This window comes from Podarcis bocagei (assembly GCF_964188305.1).
Source record: "Podarcis bocagei genome assembly, chromosome: 3".
NCBI classification, from domain to species: Eukaryota; Metazoa; Chordata; class Lepidosauria; order Squamata; family Lacertidae; genus Podarcis; species Podarcis bocagei.
Genome location: NC_138127.1, coordinates 99,246,592 through 99,271,016, shown reverse-complemented (window position 1 = coordinate 99,271,016; position 24,425 = coordinate 99,246,592). Strand labels below are relative to the sequence as shown.

Genomic DNA, 24,425 nt, shown 5'->3' with positions numbered 1-24,425 from the left:
AACAGAGTGCTGATGCACTCCTCAGAAGTTCACGTAGCACTTTTCCCCTGCTCTTACTGCTGCCATTAGAATACAGAAATGTGATTTTTAATTGTCGTCTTCTCAGTTCTCTAAACTGAGTGGTATTGGCAGATGAGCATCTTGGCCTTGGAAAATATGGGTTTAAATTCACACACACCTACTTATGGACTCAGAGGCAAGAATATTGAAAATCAGTTATCTAGTGTCATGGACTGGCTGGATGCAGAGGAGTAGTGGGAGGACCAGCTGGGGAACTCCTTAAGGAACCTAGGGAAGAAGGCTCGGGTTCAGGGGATTGGCGGTGGGACAATGATGATTGGTCAGAGGGAGGAGGAGCAGACTGGAAGAAGAAGGAGGAGGTCTCAGCTGCAGGAGAGGTGACAGGGTTTAGTGAACAGGCGGAATCTGTGGCAGAGAGCAGAGGGTGGCCAAGAGGCAGAGTGGAGACAAGTTACTGAAGAATCCAGGGAGTCTCCCCCTCCTGCTGCATCCAGCTGCTCTCCTTGAACTCACAGAGAAATGAAACAGGCAGAACAGAGAGTGGGTGTGTGCAGGCACAGCCTGAGCTTGCATGGGAAAGACCCTGGGGAGGAGAAGTCCTGGTGGACATTGGGAAGGCCTTCAGTCCTTGCAATTGCTTCATTGGGGCAAGACCTAGTAAGAGTTACTGAGACCAGTAGGCATGAGCTGTAGTTTGTTTCCTTAAATAAAAATTTAACTGCCCTGGCCTCGGGTGACCCCCCCCCCATTGCTGACCTACACCTGGCTCCAGCCCTGACATGCTTATGTGGTAATCAAAGATTTCATGTTGTATCTTAGACTATCATAGAACTCTCTGAAGAACGAGACTCTCTTCATTTTCTACCTCATGCATCAGCAGCACAATCACCTTGTGGATCTCCAGGCATGAAGCGCACTGAAAGTAGGCAGCACTTATCAGTGGAACTAGCAGATGCCAAAGCAAAGATCAGAAGGCTTAGACAAGAGCTGTAAGTATACTGTGAAGAGCGCTAGGCGGTAATGAAAAACTGTGGGCCCTTGGGGAAGTAGTGTAGAAATAGCCTTTTTAGCTTGAGATTTTATATTAGTATCTGTGTTGTACATGCTGCTGTAGTTGGGTATCAGACTTGTGTATGTGGTTAGTTAACAGTTCATGCCTATTTTCAGTTCATATAGTTGGTAAGATGGAAAATAATGCTTAAAGTATCTTACATTCTTATAAGCACTTCCAAATTCACCTTCTGTCTTATCTCAGTTACAATACTCCTAGGGTCAGGGTGTTTGAGTTTAACTTTCAAGTAAACAAGTGTAGATTTTGAATGATAAGTCACTTGGTGACTTCAATATGACTTCCAGTTATATGAATGTAGAACTGCAGCATAATTCTGTTGTGCTTACGCAGAGAAATATAAGCATTTTTGCAATTTGGCTCCTCTCTTTTCCAATGGTGTATTGGTGGTTTTGCAGGAATGAATTTCTGGATGAGTTCAGTATTTTTATAAAAAGATACGCAAGCACTTTGCACACACATTTAGGCTTGCAATCATTTTTCTTTTCTGAAGGTCAGTATCAAAAGTTCCTCAGTCTTTTGGTGATGGCTTGTGAAGTGGTGTGAAGTACAGGCTTTTCTGCGTAGATTCGGGGAAAGCATTGGAACCTGAGTTTGTTGCAGGATGTGGTCCCTATGTTTATATATCCCTGTTGTGCTGTCTTTTGTTGTGGGTAAATAACTTTTAGATTAAGGGAGTATCTCTAAGCAAGGACAGGCTTACCACTCAAAGGTCATAGAATGGAAGGGACCCAGAGGGTCATCTAGTCCAACCCCCTGTAAAGGCTCTTTTGAGAGATTTTGGACTGTAGAGAACACTGGACCTTTGGAGTTATGCTAAATGGCTACTAATTTAACAGCCTTATCCCAAAAGGTTAAGAGTAAATGTTAGCTGACAAATTTGTAAGAAGTTGTTGTTGGTGGTGTTTCCAAGTTGGCATTTGGTCTGTCATTCCCCTTCCTCTTCCATAGGGGAAGAATTTGACAATCCTGACTAGCTGTGTGGCCTTAAAACATTTCTTGAATATAAGAATACGAGACTGCTCTGAACTGGAGCTCACTTTTTAAAAAATTACCTAAAGGGGTGGTAGTTGGAGGCAGAAAATGTCTATGAACAGTGGTATAGAGAAACAAGAATTTAGGGCAGTACAGCTCTGGTACTTTTGTCACAGCAGGATGACAGCACCATCCTTGCCATGGTTGTTTTATGGTTGACAGCTGATCCTAATAAATTAGTTATTCTACTTTCTCTGCTGCTTTTGGGGATTTGTAATGAAGCGACAAAGCTTCCTGCACTTCTAGATTCTCCTTGGAGGCGTGACTGTGGACTTTTTGGTTTATGGCTAATGAAGGCTGTCATGAAGAGTGCCTACACTTTAAAATTTACCCCATCCCACTGACTTTGAAATCTACTGCCAGAAGCCACTATCTAAGTCTATTATACCAAATTCTAGGGTATTTCCACCAATCTTTATCAGCTAGTATTTTCAAGGGTCTAACCTGGAACCAGTCACCTCCTTTCTTCCAGACATTGAATACTTATTGGTGACTGACAATGAAGTAAGCCTTCTAAGTAAGATTAAACTTTGGATATTATACACTCAATTCTGAGTCTGCAAACAAATCGGTTTTGTGTCAGTTTTCCTAAGTAAAGGATTTATTTGCAAAATATGTGGCAAATGCACGATAGCTGGCAGAAGGTGACAGCCCCTGGTGGGGTCAGCTTAGGTTAATGAAGTTGTTTTGCACTCAGCAACAGTTGTACTGGATGGCTATACATTTGTTTGCCATTATCATGCCACAATAGTCTTTTAAAATAACTTTATTTTTGGTTTTAAAAAATCCGTAAAAACAAGTGTTATCACCACATCCCTCAAATCAGGGTGTTGTGTTAGAAGAAATTTCTGCTTATTCTATCAGCTTTAACCTAAGTTGCCCAACAGCTGTTCTATAATTGTCTGGCCTTCTATTTAATTTTCTGATGTGTGCCATATGGTGCTGGGAACTTTGCCATTTGAATAATGGGAGGGTGTGCCTTTATTCCAGTGCCTGAGGTCAGCTCGATGGCACTCCACTTAGTTGGGCTATTAACAGAGTGTCCCCTTTGAGTGGTATGCCTTCTGAGCTTTCTGGAATCCAGCCACGTGCATGTGTGTTCACTTGCTTTGTCTCATACACTGGGCTGCTTGACAACTATGATCCTGCTCCCAAATGATAAAGTCCTATCCTGCCATTCATTGAACAGGTTGTAGCATGCATATTGAGTTTTCCAAGACAATAGCACTCAAATCTGAGAGTTAGTGTTGAATTGTCATTGTAGGAACTGCAGACCAGTGTTTTGAATTGTAGCCCAGCCATGAACTCTGTGAGTGGCCTTAATAGACCCATATAAAATCTCAGTTATTCATCCCCATAATTGTGTGAGAGAAGTAATTCAAACATACTATAAATTGTAAGGTTTATTATTACCTGTTACCAAGACTAATTCAACCATCTTCGAGTTTTGTTATGGAACAGAGTTGCAAAGATACTAGCAAAAGCTCAACGCATACTGGGCAACTCCAACCCCGTTTAAATTTAGAGACTGAATGACTAAGAAAACAGGGTAATCCAGGGTAGAACTTCTTTCCCAACTGCCAGTCAAAAGTTGATTATATATCAAGTACCTATCTGAAACAGTTGTGAGCATATGATGTTGCTCAGATTCCATCTAATTATATTAATAACTTTAGTGAATTCACTTTGGTTGATTGTTGTGTGTTTCATCACTGATTTTGCACTGGACTGCAGCAGTGATAGTCTGGGTGAGTTCCAGTGGTGGTTTTCATCAAATAATACAATAGAGGACAAACATAATATTGGGACATTTACAGGATAGCCTATACCTGCTAAGTATACTAAGAATGATGTAATTCTTACAAAAGAGTTTTGACTATATCTTCTAAAACTGACAGAGTTAATTGTTATCTCACTTCAACTCTCTCTCCGCCCCACAAGCATACACAAAGTAATATATTTTAGTCATCATGAACACTGGAATATAAGAGAAACAGATCTCATTTTCTGATGTGTGGATTATTACATGTCTGTTGAAGTGAGCTTACTCAAGATATTCTGTAAACAGCTGCACTAGGAAAATTAATGCAAATTGCTGTTATTAATTTGACTGGCAGTTAATAGACTAAACAGTGCACACTGCTGCATTCTGTATAATTAAAAACAAATCATTTTATACTGTAGTTGAAGCACACAATTGGAAGTATAGACATCACTGAGAGCATGTTACCACGTTTGCAGTGTGTTGGATTTATTTACAAAAAAAGTTACAAATAAAATGCTAAATTTATTGATTAAGTTGTTTTTAGTAGTTAGTACTACTGTACCCTGTAAATTACATTGCACTTAAAATTGCATATGCAACAAGAAACTGATATACAGTGGTACCTCGGGTTACAGACGCTTCAGGTTACAGATTCCGCTAACCCAGAAATAGTATCTTGGGTTAAGAACTTTGCTTCAGGATGAGAACAGAAATCATGCGGTGGTGGCGGGAGGCCCCATTAGCTAAAGTGGTACCTCAGATTAAGAACGGTTTCAGGTTAAGAACGGACCTCCAGAACCCGAAGTGTTTGTAACCCAAGGTGTTTGTAACCCGAGGTACCACTGTACTTATTTTAGGAAACTGCCTTATATCAAGTCAGAATGTTGACCCCTCAAGTAAGCGTAGTCTGACTAGCAGTGCCTCTTAGGTTTCAGGCAGGAAACAATTCCAGCCTACCTGGAGATGCCTGGGATTGAACATAGATATAACCTTCTGATCTATGTCCCTTCCTCTCAGAGTTCATGTTCTGGTTCCATTTACAGCTTTCTCTACTAACTGCAATAGCGTTTACCAGTATTTTCAATTCTTTATCTCTCTTGCATTTTTCATATCTCAGTCACAGCTCTTTTAAACACTTATATATATTATTTCAACTCCCCATCCCATCCATTCAGAATGTGAGTAGAGTCTTGAATAAGTTTTTAGTCTCCAATACCTCTTTCTGTTCCCCCCTAAAATGTGTAACACTCAGTTTCCTCAAGTTCCTATACTGAACATTTGCTCATTCTGGTCAGCACAGCCTGTTTAATGAAAGAGAGCAGTACTTTTATAACAGACAACATAACACACAATGATGGAACCTTCTCCCTATTGCATTAATTGAAAAGTCTTTTCTGAGGCTTGTGAACTGTAGTATTTGGTGAGGATTGCCAAAAATTGGGCAGAGACACCTTGGGCAAGCTGTCTCTGCCAGATTTTTGGCGATCCTCTTCTCTCGCTGCAGCTTCCTATTCCACATCCCAGGATTTTCCTGAGGGTTCCCTGATTACAGTCCCAATGCCTTTTATTCTTGTCTAGTTGATGACTTAAAAAGCATCTTAAAAAGCAGAGACATCACCTTGCCAACAAAGGTCCGTATAGTTAAAGCTATGGTTTTCCCTCCGGCTGCCTTGTTATTTCAGGAATGCGGTAGTCATGGCAATGCTGCTCTCTCCTTTCCCGCCTCTCCTGCGCCCGCGCTTCCTGCCGCACACCAATTGCAAGTGCTGCTTTGGTCAGCTGATCCATGGACTGTGGGCGGGGTGCGCGCAAAAGCTCATCCTTGACCGTTGGTGACAACCCCTCCTCAAACAACATTTGTATGGGTTCAGAGTCCAGCTGCCACCCGAGACGGTGAACTATCATTGCAAAACGTGACCAGTAGTCTCTAACTGACTGGTCTCCCTGCTTACAGTTCATCAGTTCCCGTTTTGTCACACTTTGCTGCACATCACTGGAAAACATTGCGTCCATTGCCTGAAAAAATTTCCCCAGGTCCTGCATGGCAGCATTTTGCGTCGCCATAAGGGGCCTGATCCACTCTCCAGCCCCATCCTGCAGGTGCCCCACAATATAAGCTACCCGCGATGCGTCATCTTCAAAATCGCTCTGTTGCAGTTTCAAGGCGTATTCTATTTCTGTTCTAAACGCCCCATAATCCTGAGGTCTCCCCCCAAACATATGCACCAGTCCCGGTACCTTCCTTGCTATGGGGGTGGGCCTCCCCTGGGCATCCCAAGACCGTCGTTCGTCCAGCCTCACTGTCAAGAGGGCTATGTGCTGTTCCAAGTCGCAGTTTCTCTCCTCCAGCGATTGTCCTCCAGCAGCCCCCTCCATGGCTCTGACTTCTCCAGTCTTACTCATGATGCCACCTACTTGTTGCGCACAAGCAACTTTTGGGGACAGACAGACTGCTATAGTGGTTTGGAGTTACTCGTGCGTAAAATGTCCCCTTTTGGAGCTTGGCTGCCTGGGTTAAACCGTCCTGACTGCACAGCCCATCTCAGCGTGGCTGCCTCAGTCGCTCGCAGAGTCTATCTGTGGGCGTTTCCTGACATTTATTTTGTGGTTTTATATTTTGATTTTATTTTGTGAACCGCCTTGAGACCTCCTGGTATAGGATGGTATATACATTCAATAGATTTTTTTAAAATTTACACACACACTGTCCAAACTTACTGTTTCACAGTGCCCAAAACCACATGAGATCGCAGGGCCCCAAAACACGCATTTTTGGGCGCTGTGCTCTCTCACAGGAGTACAGCCCAGAAAATGTGCGCCATAGTTTTGTGCTGGGATATGTTGGAGGGTATGATGGTACCATTCACATAACAGAGATATCAACATTTTCAAAAGCAGGGGATCCTAGTTAATTGGGAACCACTGTCTTACTTGATATGCTGTTAGCTTTTGAAGAAATCTGTGATTCCCAGGTAAAGAGCAAGCCTGTGTTCATGAGAAAGATGTTAGATAAATTGTACTCACTAAGCTGCAAACCTACAGGGAGTACTGAAACTAAAGGAAAGTGGATTGTCAAGAAAAGTCATAGAAGCAAGGAGGGGACCTTCTTGCCTGCAGTTTTTGCTTCAGAACAACCCACACCACTCTCCCCCATCAAGTTAAAAAATGCATGTGATGTGTTGGTAGGTTAGGTGACTTAGAATGCAGAGAGTTAAGCACACTCCCAGCTCTTCCTGGTTCATGGTTGATGAATCCAGAGGTTGGGTTTTTTTGAAAGACAAACAAAAAGCACTCTTCAGGGGTTATGGGCATCTGAAGTATAAATTCTGGTGTGAACTATGAAGGGGAAGTCTATTCATTTTGTTCTGTCCCTTTCTTCTTTAGTTCCTGTTTTCAATTAAATAATTTTATTTTTAGTGAGGAGAAGACTGAACAGTTACTGGATTGTAAACAAGAACTGGAACAAATTGAAGTTGAATTGAAAAGACTGCAACAAGAGGTTTGGAAATGAAAGATAACTTCTCAGGCCATTGTGCTTAGATTATTTATTTGTGTTTATCAGTTTAATTAATTACATGTGTTGTCATGTTCCAAGCTAGGACCCTGGATTAAATAGGTTTTTGTGCTAAGGAACTCTGGGTTCTGCCTCAAGTCCATATTTTGGTGTTTTTGGATGCAGTATTTTCCTGCTCTACTTGAGGATCATTCAAATGTTTGGCCAATATGATATTATAAATTGTATGAACCCTGTGTTGAAAAGTGTTTCCAAAAAACATGGAAGAATAAAACTGACATGTTGAAAAAACAATTGGCATTACTTTTATAATGAGTTGTTACTGACTTCATCAGACTTTAATGACAAGTCATCAAACATAACTTGATTCCTACAGTTTAATTGAGTTTAAAGCAAGCAGAGCATGTTTGTGAAACTGGTCAATGGACAACTCAGTCTCATCAAGGGAATAATTCCTTTGAAGAGGAACATTACAGCATTGAAATTGCCTCAACACTTTTATATACATATAAGAAATAACACAGTTATCCTGGGATTAAGATAATTATTTGATTACCACCTTTTCTGTAAAACTAGCAATCGTGTTACAGTAATTGTTTCAAAATTTCAGTGAGAAGGCGAATTTCCAGCTAAATAATGAGATTAATAATATATTGGGGCTTCAGTTTTCTCCACAATTACTTTGAAGCAAACCTCATTGAAGTCATGCTTATTTCCATGTAAACATGCATAGGATTGAATTGCATGCAACGCATGCAGATTTCGTACATGGATCTGAATGCATTTTGTGTTTTGCTTCTCATTGCCTTTAGTATTTTGAATAGCTTAGTGTCTTTCTCCAAGCTTTAATTTTGCCATCTTGCATGAAAACTCAGTGTTGCTCACTGCAGATCTGTAATGTCAATGTTTTCTTCTACAAAATAATTAATAATTAAATATGTTTGTTTCGTTTGCTAGAATATGAATTTGCTTTCAGATGCCCGTTCTGCCAGGGTGTACCGTGATGAACTTGATGCTCTCAGAGAGAAGGCAATCAGGGTTGACAAGCTTGAAAGCGAAGTCAGTCGGTATAAGGAGAGGCTACACGATATTGAATTCTACAAGGCTAGAGTAGAGGTGACTTGAAATTCAAACATTAAAAATTAAAGGTTTTATTCGCTAGTAGCTTCTGAATCTGGTTAAGTCCTGGTTTTCACATAATGGAAAGCTGTGACTAACTGCAACTTCCTAGTTTCTTTCCCTGCTTGTGTGATTCGGGAGCAAAGCGGTTTCATGCGAGGAGTTGTATGCAGGCACACAAAACTTGTCCACGTCAGTCAGTTAATCCTACCCTTCTGTACTGGAGGTTTATTTGTTTGTTTTTACTGTTGGGATTTTGGTGTTTGGATTTATTTATTTTTAAGATTGTTATTACCATTTTTCATAATACAATAAAACATAGAAATGTAGGGGGGGGGGAATCAAAAACAGGGTCAGGAGCAAATCAGCCATAAATCATATGATGTAAGTGAAGTTAACTCTTTACTAGAAAAACAGGACCTGCTCAGGAGTGCCAGGCCTAATGCGCACAACAACGCTTTGGTAGGTCTTGCCCCTATGAGGCAATTATGGAGACTGGAGGTCCCTGCCTTCCCACAGCTGCCTAAGCCTCCTCCTCTCCCCAGGTCCTTCCCAAGCATCTGAGACTACGCCTACGTGCCTATCTTTGTTCCTCTTGCTTCATGCCTCTTCAGACCAAGGGGGAGGGGAGTCTGTTGCAGCAAGGCGGGGAGAAACCATTGCTTTTTCACTGGCTGACTCGTCTCTCCCTCTTGGCCCTCCTCCTTTCCTGCTTCTGCCTGTGATTCTGATTCTGGACTTCTCTCTGCCACAGACTCTCCCTGCTCACTAAAGCCTCCTCCCAGGTTTCTCCTTTTGACTTCTCATTGTATTCCCACCACCAGTCCCTGGGCTCTAAGCCTCCTTCCCTCAGGGGTTCCCCAGCCAGTGCCTCCCACCATTCCTCTGCCTCCAGCTAGTCCATGACATACAGGTACATATTGAATTGGAGTCTTCTCTTAAAGATAGCTGTTAACCTTTTGTTGTTTAGTCGTTTAGTCGTGTCCGACTCTTTGTGACCCCAGGGACCAGAGCACGCCAGGCACTCCTGTCTTCCACTGCCTCCCGCAGTTTGGTCAGACTCATGTTTGTAGCTTCGAGAACATTGTCCAACCATCTCGTCCTCTGTCATCCCCTTCTCCCTGTGCCCTCCATCTTTCCCAACATCAGGGTCTTTTCCAGGGAGTCTTCTGTTCTCATGAGGTGGCCAAAGTATTGGAGCCTCAGCTTCAGGATCTGTCCTTCCAGGGAGCACTCAGGGCTGATTTCCTTAAGAATGGATATAAATGTTAACCTTTACTATCCAAATAATGTAATATCTCCTCCCAGCTCTCACCTAAGATCTTTCCTTTCTCCTCCCAGCCTCTCACCCTGGGAGACCAACATACCCAGGGTCTCTCCATCAACCATCTACCATCCCTGGACCCTAATAATGCCTCAAGCAGAGGACTTGGTGTTTGAATTTAGAATCTGCTTCTGTGACTTCCAAAGTGGATTCTGAATATTAATACAATTTTAGCTCAGGGGTCAGAATGATGTAGCTGTAACTGTCAGGAGGTCCTACACATGAGTAGAAGTCCAGCAGAGACACATGCCTGACTGGCATGTTCTCTCCCTCCTGGTCATTCATTCGGGAGATTCAAAAGCTTTTTCCAGCCCGAACATCACAGCGACTGATAACAAGAGGCATCAGCACACTTCAGGATCAGCAGAGTATAGGCAGTCAGCGTTCTGACTCAGTTGTGCAGCTTTTTGGCTAAACTACATTTATTTACATATACACACTCAGAGCATCGTAACTCAGCTCCTTCCTCTTCAGCATCAGACAGTGAAGAGAAAGGACAAAAATCCTACATCATGGAAACACAGTAATAAAAACATCCTGTCTCTGTCGCTTCCCACAATGTGGAATGAAAACATACACTGTCATGTGATAAAAACAATCCCATGACTGCAACACTGGGAATGAATCCTAACAGTAACTTCATCAAACTTTGGTGTGTGTGACACAACTCTGTTAAAAGCTTAATTCAGCAAATTATCACTTTGGTTCAGTTCATGCCATTTTTATGTTCTTTGACACAGTGATCCTCAGCTTCAGTTTTCTTTCTGATTATTGTAGGAGCTAAAAGAAGATAATCAAGTACTGCTAGAAACAAAGACAATGTTGGAAGATCAGTTGGAGGGAACCCGAGCCCGTTCTGATAAACTGCACGAATTGGAAAAGGAAAACTTACAGTTAAAGGCAAAACTTCATGATATGGAAACGGTGAGCATACAACATGAGACATCAGATGTGTAGGTTTTAAAAACAGAATTATGCAGGATTAATTATTATAGGTGACATCCAGGGATATTTGCCTATTTGCTTAGTGGGACTTCCTACCTGTGTGTTCCAGATCTGCTCTGGAGAGTCCCCTAACTCTGGACTCCTGCTGCATGAGCAAAAGCCTGCTCACGTGACATTGAATGTCACTCTATGAATCTGCTAAGCCATGGTTTGTTAACAAACACAGAATGTTGGCTTTATATTGAATCAGGCAGTTGGTTTATCTAGCTTAGTACTCTCCAGAGTTTTGGACAAGAGGATTTCCAGCCTTGAGATTTCAGGGATTGAACCTGGGACCTTTTGTATGCAAAGTTTGTGCTCTTCCACTTAAATATCGCCATTCTACTAACCTCATCTTTACTAAAACAATTTAAAAAGTTATTAATGATACTATGTTGTGCTTGAATTTTTTTTTTAAATCAACCGGTTTTATTTATTTTTTATTATTTATTTGTTTGCTTGCTTGCTTTTTTCTTAAGAAACAAGGATGTTTGATATAGAATGATTTTGGTAACACTGTATTGCTGTAACATTCATTAAAAAATTAATGGTTGATTTTTAAAAATTATGTTTTCAAGGATAGGATAGCACAGTGTTTCCCAACCACTGTTCCGTGGCACACTAGTGTGCCGCGAGATGTTGCCTGGTGTGCCGCGAGATGTTGCCTGGAGGGAGGCGGGCGAGTCGGGCGGCGAGAGGCGGGGCGGTGGCGGCGAGGAGAGGCCGCCCAGCGCGGGGCTCTCGCCGTCTGCCTGCCTGGGTCGGCGGGCAGCGCCTCCGTCCGCAGCGCCCGCCTCGCGGCTCTCATTCCCTGCCCCTGCCAAAGCTCACCCAGCCAAGCCGCGCTCTCCTTCCTGCCTCGCTTTGCTGCCTCCTCCCCCCCCCCACCCCCAAAGCTTGGAGGTTCCCCGGCAAGGGGGAGGGAAAAAAATTGAAACTTACACTTTCGTGCGTCCCTCCCGGCGTGACGCTGTGCGCTGACGTCATGGGGCTGTAATGGTGGTGTGCCTCGAGATTTTTTTCATCAAACAAGTGTGCCTTTGCCCAAAAAAGGTTGGGAAACACTGGGATAGCATAGCATCATAATCTTTAACATCTGATAATAAGATTGTATATTCAGGGGGCGACCATTTTAGGTGCGTCCAATTGACACATGATTGCCAACGCACAGGTCCTTTTGTATCTGGAAGAGGGCAGAATGTTGGGGGGGGGCAGGGAGTGCTTATGCACACTCTACCGGCATAAGTTTAAATAAGTTTTTTCCCAATGCTAACACTAGATCAAGATCCTTTAACATAAAAAGATTAAGTCAGTAGCATTTTGCAAAATTGTTGTTACTGAAATAGGTTTGTGCACTTTGAGAAGAACTTTTAAAGAGTTTTCCCCCATATAAACAATGTTTAAGGAACGTGATATGGACCGGAAGAAAATTGAGGAACTTATGGAGGAAAATATGACACTTGAAATGGCTCAGAAGCAAAGTATGGATGAATCACTGCATTTGGGCTGGGAACTTGAACAAATAAACAGATCATCCGAACTTTCTGAAGGTAGATGAAGATTTAATTCTGCATTTTCTTATTTTATTCTGTTTATATGGGAAATAGGCAGCTGAACATTGCAAATACTCCACATGCTGTAAACAGATATTCTGTAAACAGTTCTCCTTGGATGGGCCCAAAGATGTAGCCATGTGAACAAAGTAATATGGCTCAACAATAGGTGAACCATAGGCATAGTTTGGTGTTTGGGCTGGGATAGCTAAATATATAATAGAGTGGTACCTTGGGTTACATACGCTTCAGATTACAGACTCCGCTAACCCAGAAATAGTGCTTCAGGTTAAGAACTTTGCTTCAGGATGAGAACAGAAATCGTGCAGCGGCGGCGCAGCAGCAGCAGCAGGAGGCCCCATTAGCTAAAGTGGTGCTTCAGGTTAAGAACAGTTTCAGGTTAAGAGCAGACTTCCAGAACGAACTAAGTGCTTAAACTGAGGTACTACTGTAGTTTAAGGAAGGTTGCCGGTTGGATTCACATGTAACTCCAAGCCAGAGTTAAAACACACAAAAGTGTGTAAGCCAGCAACACACCATTATGTCACATCATGTTTTGTTGACAGTAGACAAATGATCATTAAATTATGGCTAAGTCTTATGGGATATTATGTCTTCAGTGGTGTGTGGCAGCAGCACGATCAAATAGGGAGTGGTGTGGTTCGCTTCAACATGATTCCAGGGTGCAGTGTCAATTGCATATAAGAAATATCTACAGATAATGGATGGGAAACTTAAGTCATTGCCATTTTTTTTAAACAAACCCACAGCGCCACGAAAGTCACTTGGTCATGAAGTGAATGAACTGACATCAAGTAGGTTACTGAAACTAGAAATGGAAAACCAAAGTTTGCTAAAGACTGTGGAAGAGTTGCAAAATGCAGTGGGATCTGCAGAAGGCAGCAGTTCAAAAATGCTGAAAATGGAAAAGGAAAACCAAAGACTAAGTAAAAAGGTACCATTTTTATTGTACTTTTAAAATAGGAAGAAGGTAAATCCCAGCAAATAATTCAAAAATGGAGTTTCTAAAAACATCTTAGACTGTTAAAGTTTCTGTAAGCTTTCTATCATGAACTTCATTGCAGGTTCCCTGTCTTAAGTCTCGTTTTAAACAAATGTTTTGTTTAATATTATCTGTGTATGTTTAGCCAGAGGATTTACTGATGAGTTTGATAAGCATTTTCTGAAATAAAGCAGCTGTTGATGGTTTACTCTTTTTTGTATACTTTTTCAAAATTATATATATTAAATATATGGCCTATTTATTAGTTAGACCTTTTCTGCCCTGTTTCAGGTAACTTTTCTCAAAATTGGAACAGGACAGAAAAAATATGAAGAAACACAATTGACAAATGCCTTTTGATACATATTAAAGAAAACAAAAATTCTGCTTTGTTCTAAACCCATCTTTTTAAATTTTGTGGTGTTATGCTACCTAGAAATATTTCATCCAAGTACCGTATTTTTTTCTCAATAAGACTCACTTTTTCCCCTCCTAAAAAGTAAGAGGAAATGTGTGTGCGTCTTATGGAGCGAATGCAGGCTGCGCAGCTATCCCAGAAGCCAGAACAGCAAGAGGGATTGCTGCTTTCACTGTGCAGCGATCCCTCTTGCTGTTCTGGCTTCTGAGATTCAGAATATTTGTTTTCCTCCTCCAAAAACTCGGTGCGTCTTGTGGTCTGGTGCGTCTTATAGAGCAAAAAATACAGTATATTTTGCTGTAACTGTATATTAATGTTTTGGTGGGTTACACACACTCTTAAGTTTCCCTTGGCAAACCAGGCTTCTAAACAGCAACCACTTTTGAAGGCACAGTTTGGAATCAAAGCACACCTGCAAATAGCATAAAAGGGGCTGGTTATCAGTGCTAATCAGCAGACCAGGAGCCTTCCATTTTTTATTAACTGCAGTTGCCTGTTTCTTCTATACCCAACAAAGAATGATTAATCCTAACAATGGTTTAGTTGAAACAAGCCGCCTTCAATCCTTGAGTTATGAATCTGACTTCTTTCAACAAATTGTAGTTAAGATTAACCTACAGTAGAGCTGGGATGTAATGCTAAACTCTGGCTAATCCAAAAACAGATGTGAAAGCTGCTGATCTACACTTCACAGCCACACTGGTGGAGGAGAATGTAGAAGCCCAAGGCTTGCTGCAGTTTATTGATGTCAAAATAATGATTTATTATTATATTTAAAGTGTTTTTGATTCTAATACAAATAACTGTTTTAATCCACAAGATGTTCAATGTATTTTAACACTCTTTTACAAAATGCAGTATAAATTCTTGTGCAGAACAATATTTTCAATAGAAGCTACATAAATTTTCAGAAATAAAGGTATTGAAAAACAGATATTCTGGACACTTCTGTATGTTGTCCTTGGTCTTTAATTTCTCTTATAGGAAAATTTCATTTTGGGGGATACGGACTTAAGAAACAAATAATAGCTAAAAACTTTCGGCATATCTTATACACTGTAATGTGAAATTTTATCAATTTTATTTTGTTTTTCTCTCTCTAGCTGGAAGGACTTGAGAAGGAACTTTCTGAAGAGAAACAAGGTCTTCAGAATAGTCAGAATCTTAGCAAAGATCTAATGAAAGAGAAAGCCCAACTTGAAAAGACTATTGAGACTCTAAGAGAAAACTCAGAGAGACAGGTAAAATGACAAAAATTTCCGCTTGTCAACCATAACTTCCTTTAGATGGTCAAGACTGACATTTTAAAATAATTGTATATGTTATATTATAGGATATGGTAATCATGGTCAATTTTTCCTGCTACCATTTTCATGTTTTTTCAAAGATGTTATTTGCCTTTTTCTATTCCTCCACTTTGTCAGAATGCCTTGTGGGTGGACTATGTCCATGTTTTTCACTAGTATCTAAGCAGGCAGAGAAGCTTCATTCTTTAGTAATCGTCTGTACTGCGTTTCTTTCAGCCCTAGTGTTTTCTAACATTGCAATCCTAACAATGGATTGTCTCCAATGCTAATCGTACTTGGAGTAGCTACAGTGACATTAATAAGCTCTTTTAATTTACAGTCCTTAATTTCAGTGGCTCTGTTCTGAGCAAAACTTAGTTGGCTACAACCCTGTTTACCCCAAAGTTCTGTATTTTTCCGTGTATAAGACTAGGGATTTTTTTTTACCCAAAAATTAGGTTTAAAATTGGGCTCATCTTATACACGGGTAGTGCTGAGGGGTGTTTTCTTAATTTGGAGTCCCCCAAAATAGGGGGCGTGTTGTACATGGTGGCATCTTATACACGGGAAAAATACGGTAAGTCTAGTTGAATTCATTGTGACTTACTGAGTTAAGTAGAATTGGAATTGTGATCCAAGGATCTGTCACCCGCTTTAAGATAAGAAAGACACATGACACGGTATATAAGGTTAATGGGCTAAAAAAGGCCACAGCTTTATTGATTACAGCATGTGAGAGGTATTGGCTTAGGCGTTGGATAAACCACAGTGAGTGACTCCACCACCTCAGGGAGGGGTGAGTCTTATCAAGGGTTAACCACCAGTGGGAAGAGCCTGTTGATGCAAATACAACTGAAAGCTCCCCCTGATGTCACCGGGGGTCGTGCCATGGGGTAGCAGCACAATGGACAGGAAGCGCTGCACTGCTGCAGCCGCGTTTGAGCGGCGAAACCCTGCCCACAAGCCTCCACCTGGTTCTTTGGCTACCCGGGGGCGTGGCGCGGCAGCCGGGATGGTTGGGCAGGGGCCAAAACACCCCTGCCAAGGGGGGAAACAGCTCCCGCTCACAACTCCTCCCCTCTGCAAGGAGGAGAGGCTTTGCAGTTTAAGTGCTTAACTAAGGCCTTCCTCCTTGGCAAAACCTTTCCAATTCTACTTTAGTTCTTTGGGTCATACAACCATTCATAATCTTGAGCTCAAAGAAGTCCAGGTACCAAAATGTTAGCTTTCCATCCTCAGTCAGTACTTTTAAATGAACCCCATATGTTGGTGTAGCAGACAGAATTCTTAAAGAAGAACCCCGTGAAATTCTAGAGCATCTTGCTCTCCGATGCCCCGAAATAGGATGAGATCTAGGTTTAATAGGTTTGTAGGTGAGGCAGTTCTGTGATTGCTTCACAGCATACCAAAGATTCAAACTGACTTAATACTTTTGTGTTCTTTAACGCTTGAAATATTTTTTGTAACTAATTTTGTTAATGTGAAATATTTTTAGCCTGGTTTAAACTTTCTTTTCAATTAGAAGTTACCTGAAAGTACCAAATAGGCCTAGGATTAAATTAGGAGTTAATTAAATCAATGAGATTTAGAATGTTAAGAAAAGTTAAGAAATTTGACTATAATTGGAATATTGTTTTTGAATAATGATATTGGAAAACTGCTACATTCAGTTACAAGGAAATTCAAATGGGAGGGACTAGAGGAAGTCAAGCAATATGTTTATGAGATTGGAAGTTTAATTAATTAATCAATTTGTATTGTTTGTGTTTGTTGTTATATCTGTTTTTATTCGCTTTATTTGTTTTATGTGTTTTTTTATTTGTTTCAGTTGTTTTATAGTATGTGTTATATTTGTATGAAACTCAATAAACATTATTGTAAAAAAATAAAAATAAACTTTCATTTCAATTACTTAGATTAAAATCCTGGAACAAGAGAATGAGCATTTGAATCGAACAGTGGCTTCCCTCAGACAGCGTTCACAAATCAGTGCTGAAGCAAGAGTGAAAGATATTGAAAAGGAAAATAAAATTCTCCATGAATCTATTAAAGAGACAAGCAGTAAATTAAATAAGATAGAATTTGAAAAGAAGCAACTGAAGAAAGAGTTAGAGCATTATAAAGAGAAGGGAGAAAGAGCAGATGAACTGGAGAAAGAAGTTCAACATCTTGAAAAAGAAAACGAACTATTACAGAAAAAGATTACCAACTTAAAGATTACATGTGAAAAAATAGATTCCTTAGAACAAGAGAACTCAAGTCTAGACACTGAAAACAGAAAGCTGAAAAAGACTCTAGATAGTCTTAAAAATCTCAGCTTTCAATTAGAGTCATTAGAGAAAGAGAACACACAACTTGATGAAGAGAATTTAGAGCTCAGAAGAACAGTTGAAACTTTGAAAAGTACAAATATCAAGATGGCTCAGTTAGAGCTAGAAAATAAAGAACTGGAAAGTGAGAAAGGACAGCTTCAAAAGAGCCTGGATCTTATGAAAACTTCTTTTAAGAAGACCGAACGCTTAGAAGTAAGTTATCAGGGTTTGGATACAGAAAACCAAAGACTGCAGAAAGCCCTAGAAAACACCAACAAAAAGATTCAGCATCTAGAAAGTGAACTACAGGATCTAGAGACGGAAAATCAAACCTTACAAAAAAACCTGGAAGAACTCAAAATCTCTAGTAAACGCTTAGAAAAATTAGAAAAAGAGAACAAGCTTTTGGAACAAGAGACCTCTCAGCTAGAAAAAGATAAGAAACAGCTGGAAAAAGAGAACAAGAGGCTTCGACAACAAGCAGATATTAAGGACAGCACATTAGAAGAAAATAATGTAAAAATTGGTGATCTGGAAAAAGAGAACAAGTCACTCGTTAAGGAAATTGGTATATGTAAAGAAGCTTCTATTCGTTTAAAAGAGATTGAAAAGGAAAATAAAGAGCTTGTAAAAAGAGCCACCATTGACAAGAAAACACTTGTCACATTACGGGAGGTAATATTTCCTACTGAATGATATACTATAATTATAAAGGGTAATGCAGCTGTAACATTCAGAAAATTCTGTCAATTTCATGCAATAATTCATGCAAATTTAATGTATTTTTGTTTTATTTGTATATTATTCAAACACTATTCATGAGCTTGGTGGATTCTGAGTTGCTCATACATTAAGAAGAAATAGTGACAGAAGATGTTCATACTTCTTATTGTGCTCCCTATGTTATGAGCAAAGCAGAAATGTTTGCATTTGAGCTGTGTGAATATCATGGACTCGCACACTGCAATGCAGGCAGCAGTTGCCAGCACTTCCTTTGCTTCCACACTGGGACCTGTTGGCACTTTTGAGGCATTGTGGAATAATTATTACCTTGGAAGCAGAATTAAAATGATGGTTTCTGTGTAGCACAGGTGGAGTGTATAATATCTAGCACTTGCCCTCTTCATTGCTCCTTTTCTAATATTTATTCATAAGCAGGTCCCCTGCAACATTAGTTATTGGCTTCCTCCTTGCAGTAATGAGTGTGTCCTTAATTAATCAGCTTCTCTTCTCCATGGTGACAAGCCTGGTTTCCTATAATTCTCCCCCACTTTACTTTTTATACTGAAATGATAGCCATTTTGCTATGAAACAGTGAAAGGAAACCAGTAATTTACACAGGCACCAGAAGCTGACTAATTAAGGGCTAATTGATAACTAGTCCTCCAGCTGCATATGAACTGAAATGAAGAAATAATGAGGAAGAAACTGCAAGAAGGAAGCTTTTCATTGAAGGCACACTAGTTCTTAAAAGCTGTGATGGCACTTTGGCTGTCCACACTGAACAGGCTGGTGCTGTGATTGTGCTTCATTGCAAAAAAGAGCAGGAGTACAACAGCGACAATACCAGAATGCAACCATTTGACAATCTGGATACTCCATAAAAAGCAAATGAATAAAGAAAGACAATTTCAATGAAAGGAGCTAGCATGAAAGCAATTGTTATAACACTTGATGGCTCTATTATTCAGGATCATATGTACTGAACATTTGAACTATCTTGTTGGATTTAGTAACTTAATATAAAATTAGTGGGTTGTATCCAATGGTGGCTTAATGTGAGGGGAAAACGCTTCTGCCCAAGCAAACTGGGTCACTTCATCTTTCCTACCTACCTACCTACCTACCTAACACTTCCCCAAAGCTGCTTCTGAGGGATGTGGAATCCACTGGGACAGAAGAGGATACGGTTGGGGAATTGGAGAAGAGTGAGTTTTCCAATTTAAACAAAAGTTCTTTCTGCTAAGGCAAGGCCTGCATTGGATATATTGACTACAGAATACCCAGCAAAAATAAAGGAGGCAAACCTTTGAAATGAATTCATATTTGTTTTTGGAATATAATTGCTGATTAACTAGAAGTTTATGCAGTAAGTGTGAATAGGATGGAGACAAAATATAGTTTTTTCAGAGAGCTGAAGGTGGTTTGAAATAAGGATCACAGCTTTATTGCATGTATACATTTTAATTTCAAATCTGGCAAACTGATTTGGCATATTTTTGTAGAATTTTCAAAAACCTAAAAAAAGAAAATTAATGGGAGACAACTGAGATAAAAAATATTTGTGTTCAGCATTGAAAGGGAAACCTCTCTTAAAGCCACTTTCAACTTCCTTAAAATCTATTGCCTGAGTCTCCTGCTGTAGTCTCTAGAAATGGCATTATTGCAATATTATACGTTCAACACATTTTCAAAAATCTATTTAAAGGATTTGGTGAATGAAAAACTGAAGACACAGCAGATGAATAATGATTTAGAAAAGCTTACACATGAACTTGAAAAGATAGGTTTAAATAAGGAGCGCCTCTTGCATGATGAGCAGAGTTCAGATGATAGGTGAGTATATTAAGGCCTCTTTGGAATAGGTTGAGAGCAGTTCCTTATGGCATTCTGCAATAACTGTTTTTCACAGGATATGCTCCTGAATGTATCTGAACAGCTACTACAGTGTGCACTTCTTTCAGGTTCCACTTTCAATTTTGTTGTAAGAAATTCTGTATGTCATCAGAGGAGTAAACATCTCTTTGCAGAGTTGTTATAGACATTTTGAGCACTTATCTTCAACAGTTATTTACTATATCCTTTATAATAGATTCCTGAGTCTATCAGCGGGGGGGGGGGGGGAATCAGTATCTCTGAAAGAGCTTTTGGCTCTCTTCAGCTTACTCCATCTGCCAATATAAGGCTAATAGCATACAAACATCTGTTTCCTTTACTTGGTCATGTGTTCCATCCTGTTCCTTGTGGAATTGGAGAAAATATGTGTTAACAAAAGCAGAATACTCCAGCTTCTGACCAGCCCTCCTGTCAGCATGCCACTCAGTTGAGAATAATGACTGGCGCTGTAGTCTGTTATTAGCAGTGATTGACATAATGATGGTGGCAGATTCAGAATCTTCTATCTTGAGAGGAAGCCAGCATTATAATTGTATGTATCCAGTCTTACTTTCAGGATACTGTCGAGACAATGTAAGCTTTTCACAGTGAATTATCAATACTTTCCCCCTTTAAAATAATTTTAATTGCTTTTTTCCACCCTAGAAGGTTTCATTTCTACTTAGTTTTCAGTCATTAGCTCCTGACAACGACTTAAGGAAGCTAGTTTGGTGCCCATGGAAGGGGTTCATTTCTATTACAGAGTGATGGATTTGATGTGGAAAGACCAAATTCAGTGGCAGTGATGTTGGTTTAGGGAGATGTTTGTGAGAGAGAAAGAGAGGATTGAATAGAGAGGTTAAACAATGGATTTTTTTATTGTGGTGAGAGGCTTCAGTGGAAGGAGTAGATTTTTGGTGTTAACTCGGTTTATCATCAGATTTTGGAATGGTGGGTGTCTACAGGATATGATGCAGTTTGTGGTTTCAATTACCTTCACTCAGACTGGCTGCTTGTGTGTTCTAGTCATGATAAAGTGCTGTATGCCCAAGCCTGGTGCAGGAAGCATGTTATGCTGCTGGCAGGGGCCACCCCAAAGGGGAACCATTCTTTGGGAAGCAGTGTGAACCAAAAATTTACCCCCTTTTATCAATTTTATTGGCCAGGGTTTTATGTGTGGTCAGCGCCTGCCAACCTAGCAGTTCGAAAGCACCCCTGGGTGCAAGTAGATAAATAGGGACCGCTTACTGGCGGGAAGGTAAACAGTGTTTCTGTGTGCTGCGCTGGCTCGCCAGATGCAGGTTTGTCACGCTGGCCACGTGACCCGGAAGTGTCTCCGGACAGCGCTGGCCCCTGGCCTCTTAAGTGAGATGGGCGCACAACCCTAGAGTCGGACACGACTGGCCCGTACGGGCAGGGGTACCTTTACCTTTACCTATTGTTTGTTCATTTCTATCTTTTTGGGGCAGTGTTGTGTTTTTCTCTAGACTGTTTTCAGGGTAGGAGGCTGAAGGTGGTCTAGAGTAATGTGTGGTGTTGTTTAGTCATTTAGTTGTGTCCGACTCTTCGTGACCCCATGGACCAGAGCACGCCAGGCACTCCTGTCTTCCACTGCCTCCCGCAGTTTGGTCAGACTCATGTTTGTAGCTTCGAGAACACTGTCCAACCATCTCGTCCTCTGTCATCCCCTTCTCCTTGTGCCCTCAACCTTTCCCAACATCAGGGTCTTTTCCAGGGAGTCTTCTCTTCTCATGAGGTGACCAAAGAATGTGTGTTAGAGAATATTAATTTCATGCCTATGGAGTGGTGAGTTTTTATCCCAGATGAGAGCTGAGGTGTGTCACATTTGATATTTTTATTTTAAAAGTATCTCATAGTTTGAGTTCCCCTGACATTAACCTCTGCTGTATTCCTGTCATTTTGTAGAGGTGGCACAGGGTGGTAATATGTTTAGGAGGTGATACAGAGGTGAACAAAGGTACACAGTGGTACCTCGGGTTAAGTACTTAATTCATTCCGGAGGTCTGTTCTTAACCTGAAACTGTTGTTAACTTGAAGCACTGCTTTAGCTAATGGAGCCTCCTGCTGCTGTCACTCCGCCAGAGCACAATTTCTGTTCTCATCCTGAAGCAAAGTTCTTAACTCGAGGTACTATTTCTGGGTTAGCAGAGTCTGTAACCTGAAGCGTATGTAATCCAAAGCGTATGTAACCCGAGGTACCACTGTACAGGGAGGAGAAGGAGGGCTAGTTACATCAAAGCCCAGGCTCCTTCTGCTTCACCCGCTGTATTTCAGAATCTGGGGGTGCTAGTAAGCCAGCTCCCTCCCTTGGTGCTGTGTTGCTAAATGCCAGGTCTGTTCAGAATAAAATATTAACCATTCACAATTTGATCCTGGGTGAGGGAGCCAACTTGGCATGTATGACTGACACCTGGATAGATGAAGTTGGTGGCCCTAAGCTCACCCAGCTATGTTCACCTGGACACTCAGTGCAGCGCCATTTGAGGTCAGAGGGATGGGGCAGGGAAGTTGCAGTTGTGCATAGAAACCCCATCACCCTCACCAGGAGACCAATCCATACTGTGTCTGGATTTGAGGGATTGTTTGCGTTGTTGGGCCAGAGGGCCAGAACAGGGATGTTTTTACTGTACCATCCACCCTGCCGCATTAAGTCTCCCTAACTGAGCTGGCAGAGGTTATCTCAGATTTGATGTTGGGAAATGTTTTCATGGTGGTGTAGGGGAAACTTTATTATCCATAGTGAAACTGTCCCATATGGACCAGTTCAGGACTTCATGGTCTCAATGACAGCCATGGAGTTGTCTCAGTATATCTGTGTCCTCACACCAGGTTGGACATAACCTTGACCTGGATGTGACCTTGACCATAGGAGAGCGAATTACTTTCTGAGTGAAATAGTTTGATTCTCAGAATGGATAATGATCAGACAAAATATATGATGCCATGAAAACTCTTGTTTACCTTTACCTAATTTTGCTGTACTTGGCCACATCTATATTTGTAAGTATTCCCGGATTTGCACTACATTCAGTCTGTGTGTTGACCTTCTATCCCTCCTCACATACACCCTCTGTTATCTCTTGGCAGCATAGGGATGAACAGAGTGCAGCGTTTCCATTAATGTGAGCCAGTGTTATTTCATGCTTTCTTAGCATTACATCACTTTAAGCCAGGAGAAAAATTTCCCACAGTCCAGTATTCAGAGGACATGTATGAAACGTTGGGAACTTGGCTACAGATACAACTGATGTGAAAACAAGAGTTGCTGTAGACTTAACTTTGCAATAAAATGCAGAAAGCAAAGGGTAAAATCAGATGTGGACAGCATCAGTCAATTTGGCTATATTGAGCAGTGGAAGTACTACTTTAGAAATAGCAACTGTAGTGTTAGGTTCACACATTGTGAGTATATATAGGAAATCATCACGCACCTGTATGTTTATTCCTTCTCTTCTCTGCTCCCATTATGTTTTGAAGAACCAGGGTTGTGTGGTTCAGTCCTTTGTAGTGGAGGGTTGTAATCAAGCTCATTTTTTTCATCTTTGATTTTGTTGGACTGTAGCCAGAATGAAGACTGCTCACCAGCAATTCAGTCTCTTTGCATTCAGCATTATGTGCCAGAACTCTCAGTATGATTAAATGTACCGTATTTTTCGCTCTATAACACGCACCCGACCATAACACGCACGTAGTTTTTAGAGGAGGAAAATCCGTAGGCATGCCACCCGTAGGCATTCCCTCCATAACACGCGCAGACATTTCCCCTTACTTTTTAGGAGGAAAAAAGTGAGTGTTATGGTGCAAAAAATACGGTACATCTTCCGTTCTCTTAAGGTGTACCCAGACCAGCATGGGTGACACATCTCAGTTTTGTCCTCTGTATGTGTACACTTTCTGGAATTGTTTCTTTAGAGTTTGCATTATTTTCTTGAATATTCTCCATTAAATACATTTGATGAAAGTGGTGGCAAAAGGATTAGGTCATGGCCTTTGAAGTCAGGAGATGGTGGTAGGCAGCTTCCTAAATCTCCATAGTAGCCAAATTTAGATTTTAAATTGGTCAGATGAACAAGTGCTATAGTGCTAATGCATTAATTAAAAAGAGAACTGTGTCAGTACCCACAGAGTAAAACTACTTCTGTCTAAACAGTTTAATGAGGTGTAAGAATTTGTACAAAATCTTGTATGTTTCAGTCTCTTTTTAGATCACTGCAGACTTTATATTTTGAATGTTTTAAATAGTTGTTTTTATTGTTTCAACTGATTATTTTATTCTCTTTGGATTTGTTTGTTTTTTACATTTGAGTGGTTTCTAAATTTTATGAAATAAATAGAACAACAGGCAGTGAAGACAGCAGACTGTTGGGTCAACTGTGGTCCTGTCCTCACACAGATTTATTGAAAAA

At 40.7% G+C, this 24,425-nt stretch overlaps 1 protein-coding gene across 4 annotated transcripts in view; it reads left to right on the top strand.

Moving 5' to 3' along the window:
• CCDC88A (coiled-coil domain containing 88A) overlaps positions 1–24,425 on the top strand; it is an 83,098-nt gene that overhangs the window by 27,361 nt on the left and 31,312 nt on the right. For all 4 annotated transcript variants that reach the window (XM_081188329.1, XM_081188328.1, XM_081188327.1 and 1 more), the window contains exons 8-16: positions 841–1,010; positions 7,308–7,389; positions 8,362–8,520; positions 10,625–10,771; positions 12,237–12,381; positions 13,155–13,339; positions 14,909–15,046; positions 17,008–18,078; positions 19,832–19,959. In XM_081188329.1, the coding sequence (XP_081044455.1) occupies positions 841–1,010; positions 7,308–7,389; positions 8,362–8,520; positions 10,625–10,771; positions 12,237–12,381; positions 13,155–13,339; positions 14,909–15,046; positions 17,008–18,078; positions 19,832–19,959 (2,225 nt within the window). The remainder of the gene's footprint in view (positions 1–840; positions 1,011–7,307; positions 7,390–8,361; positions 8,521–10,624; positions 10,772–12,236; positions 12,382–13,154; positions 13,340–14,908; positions 15,047–17,007; positions 18,079–19,831; positions 19,960–24,425) is intronic.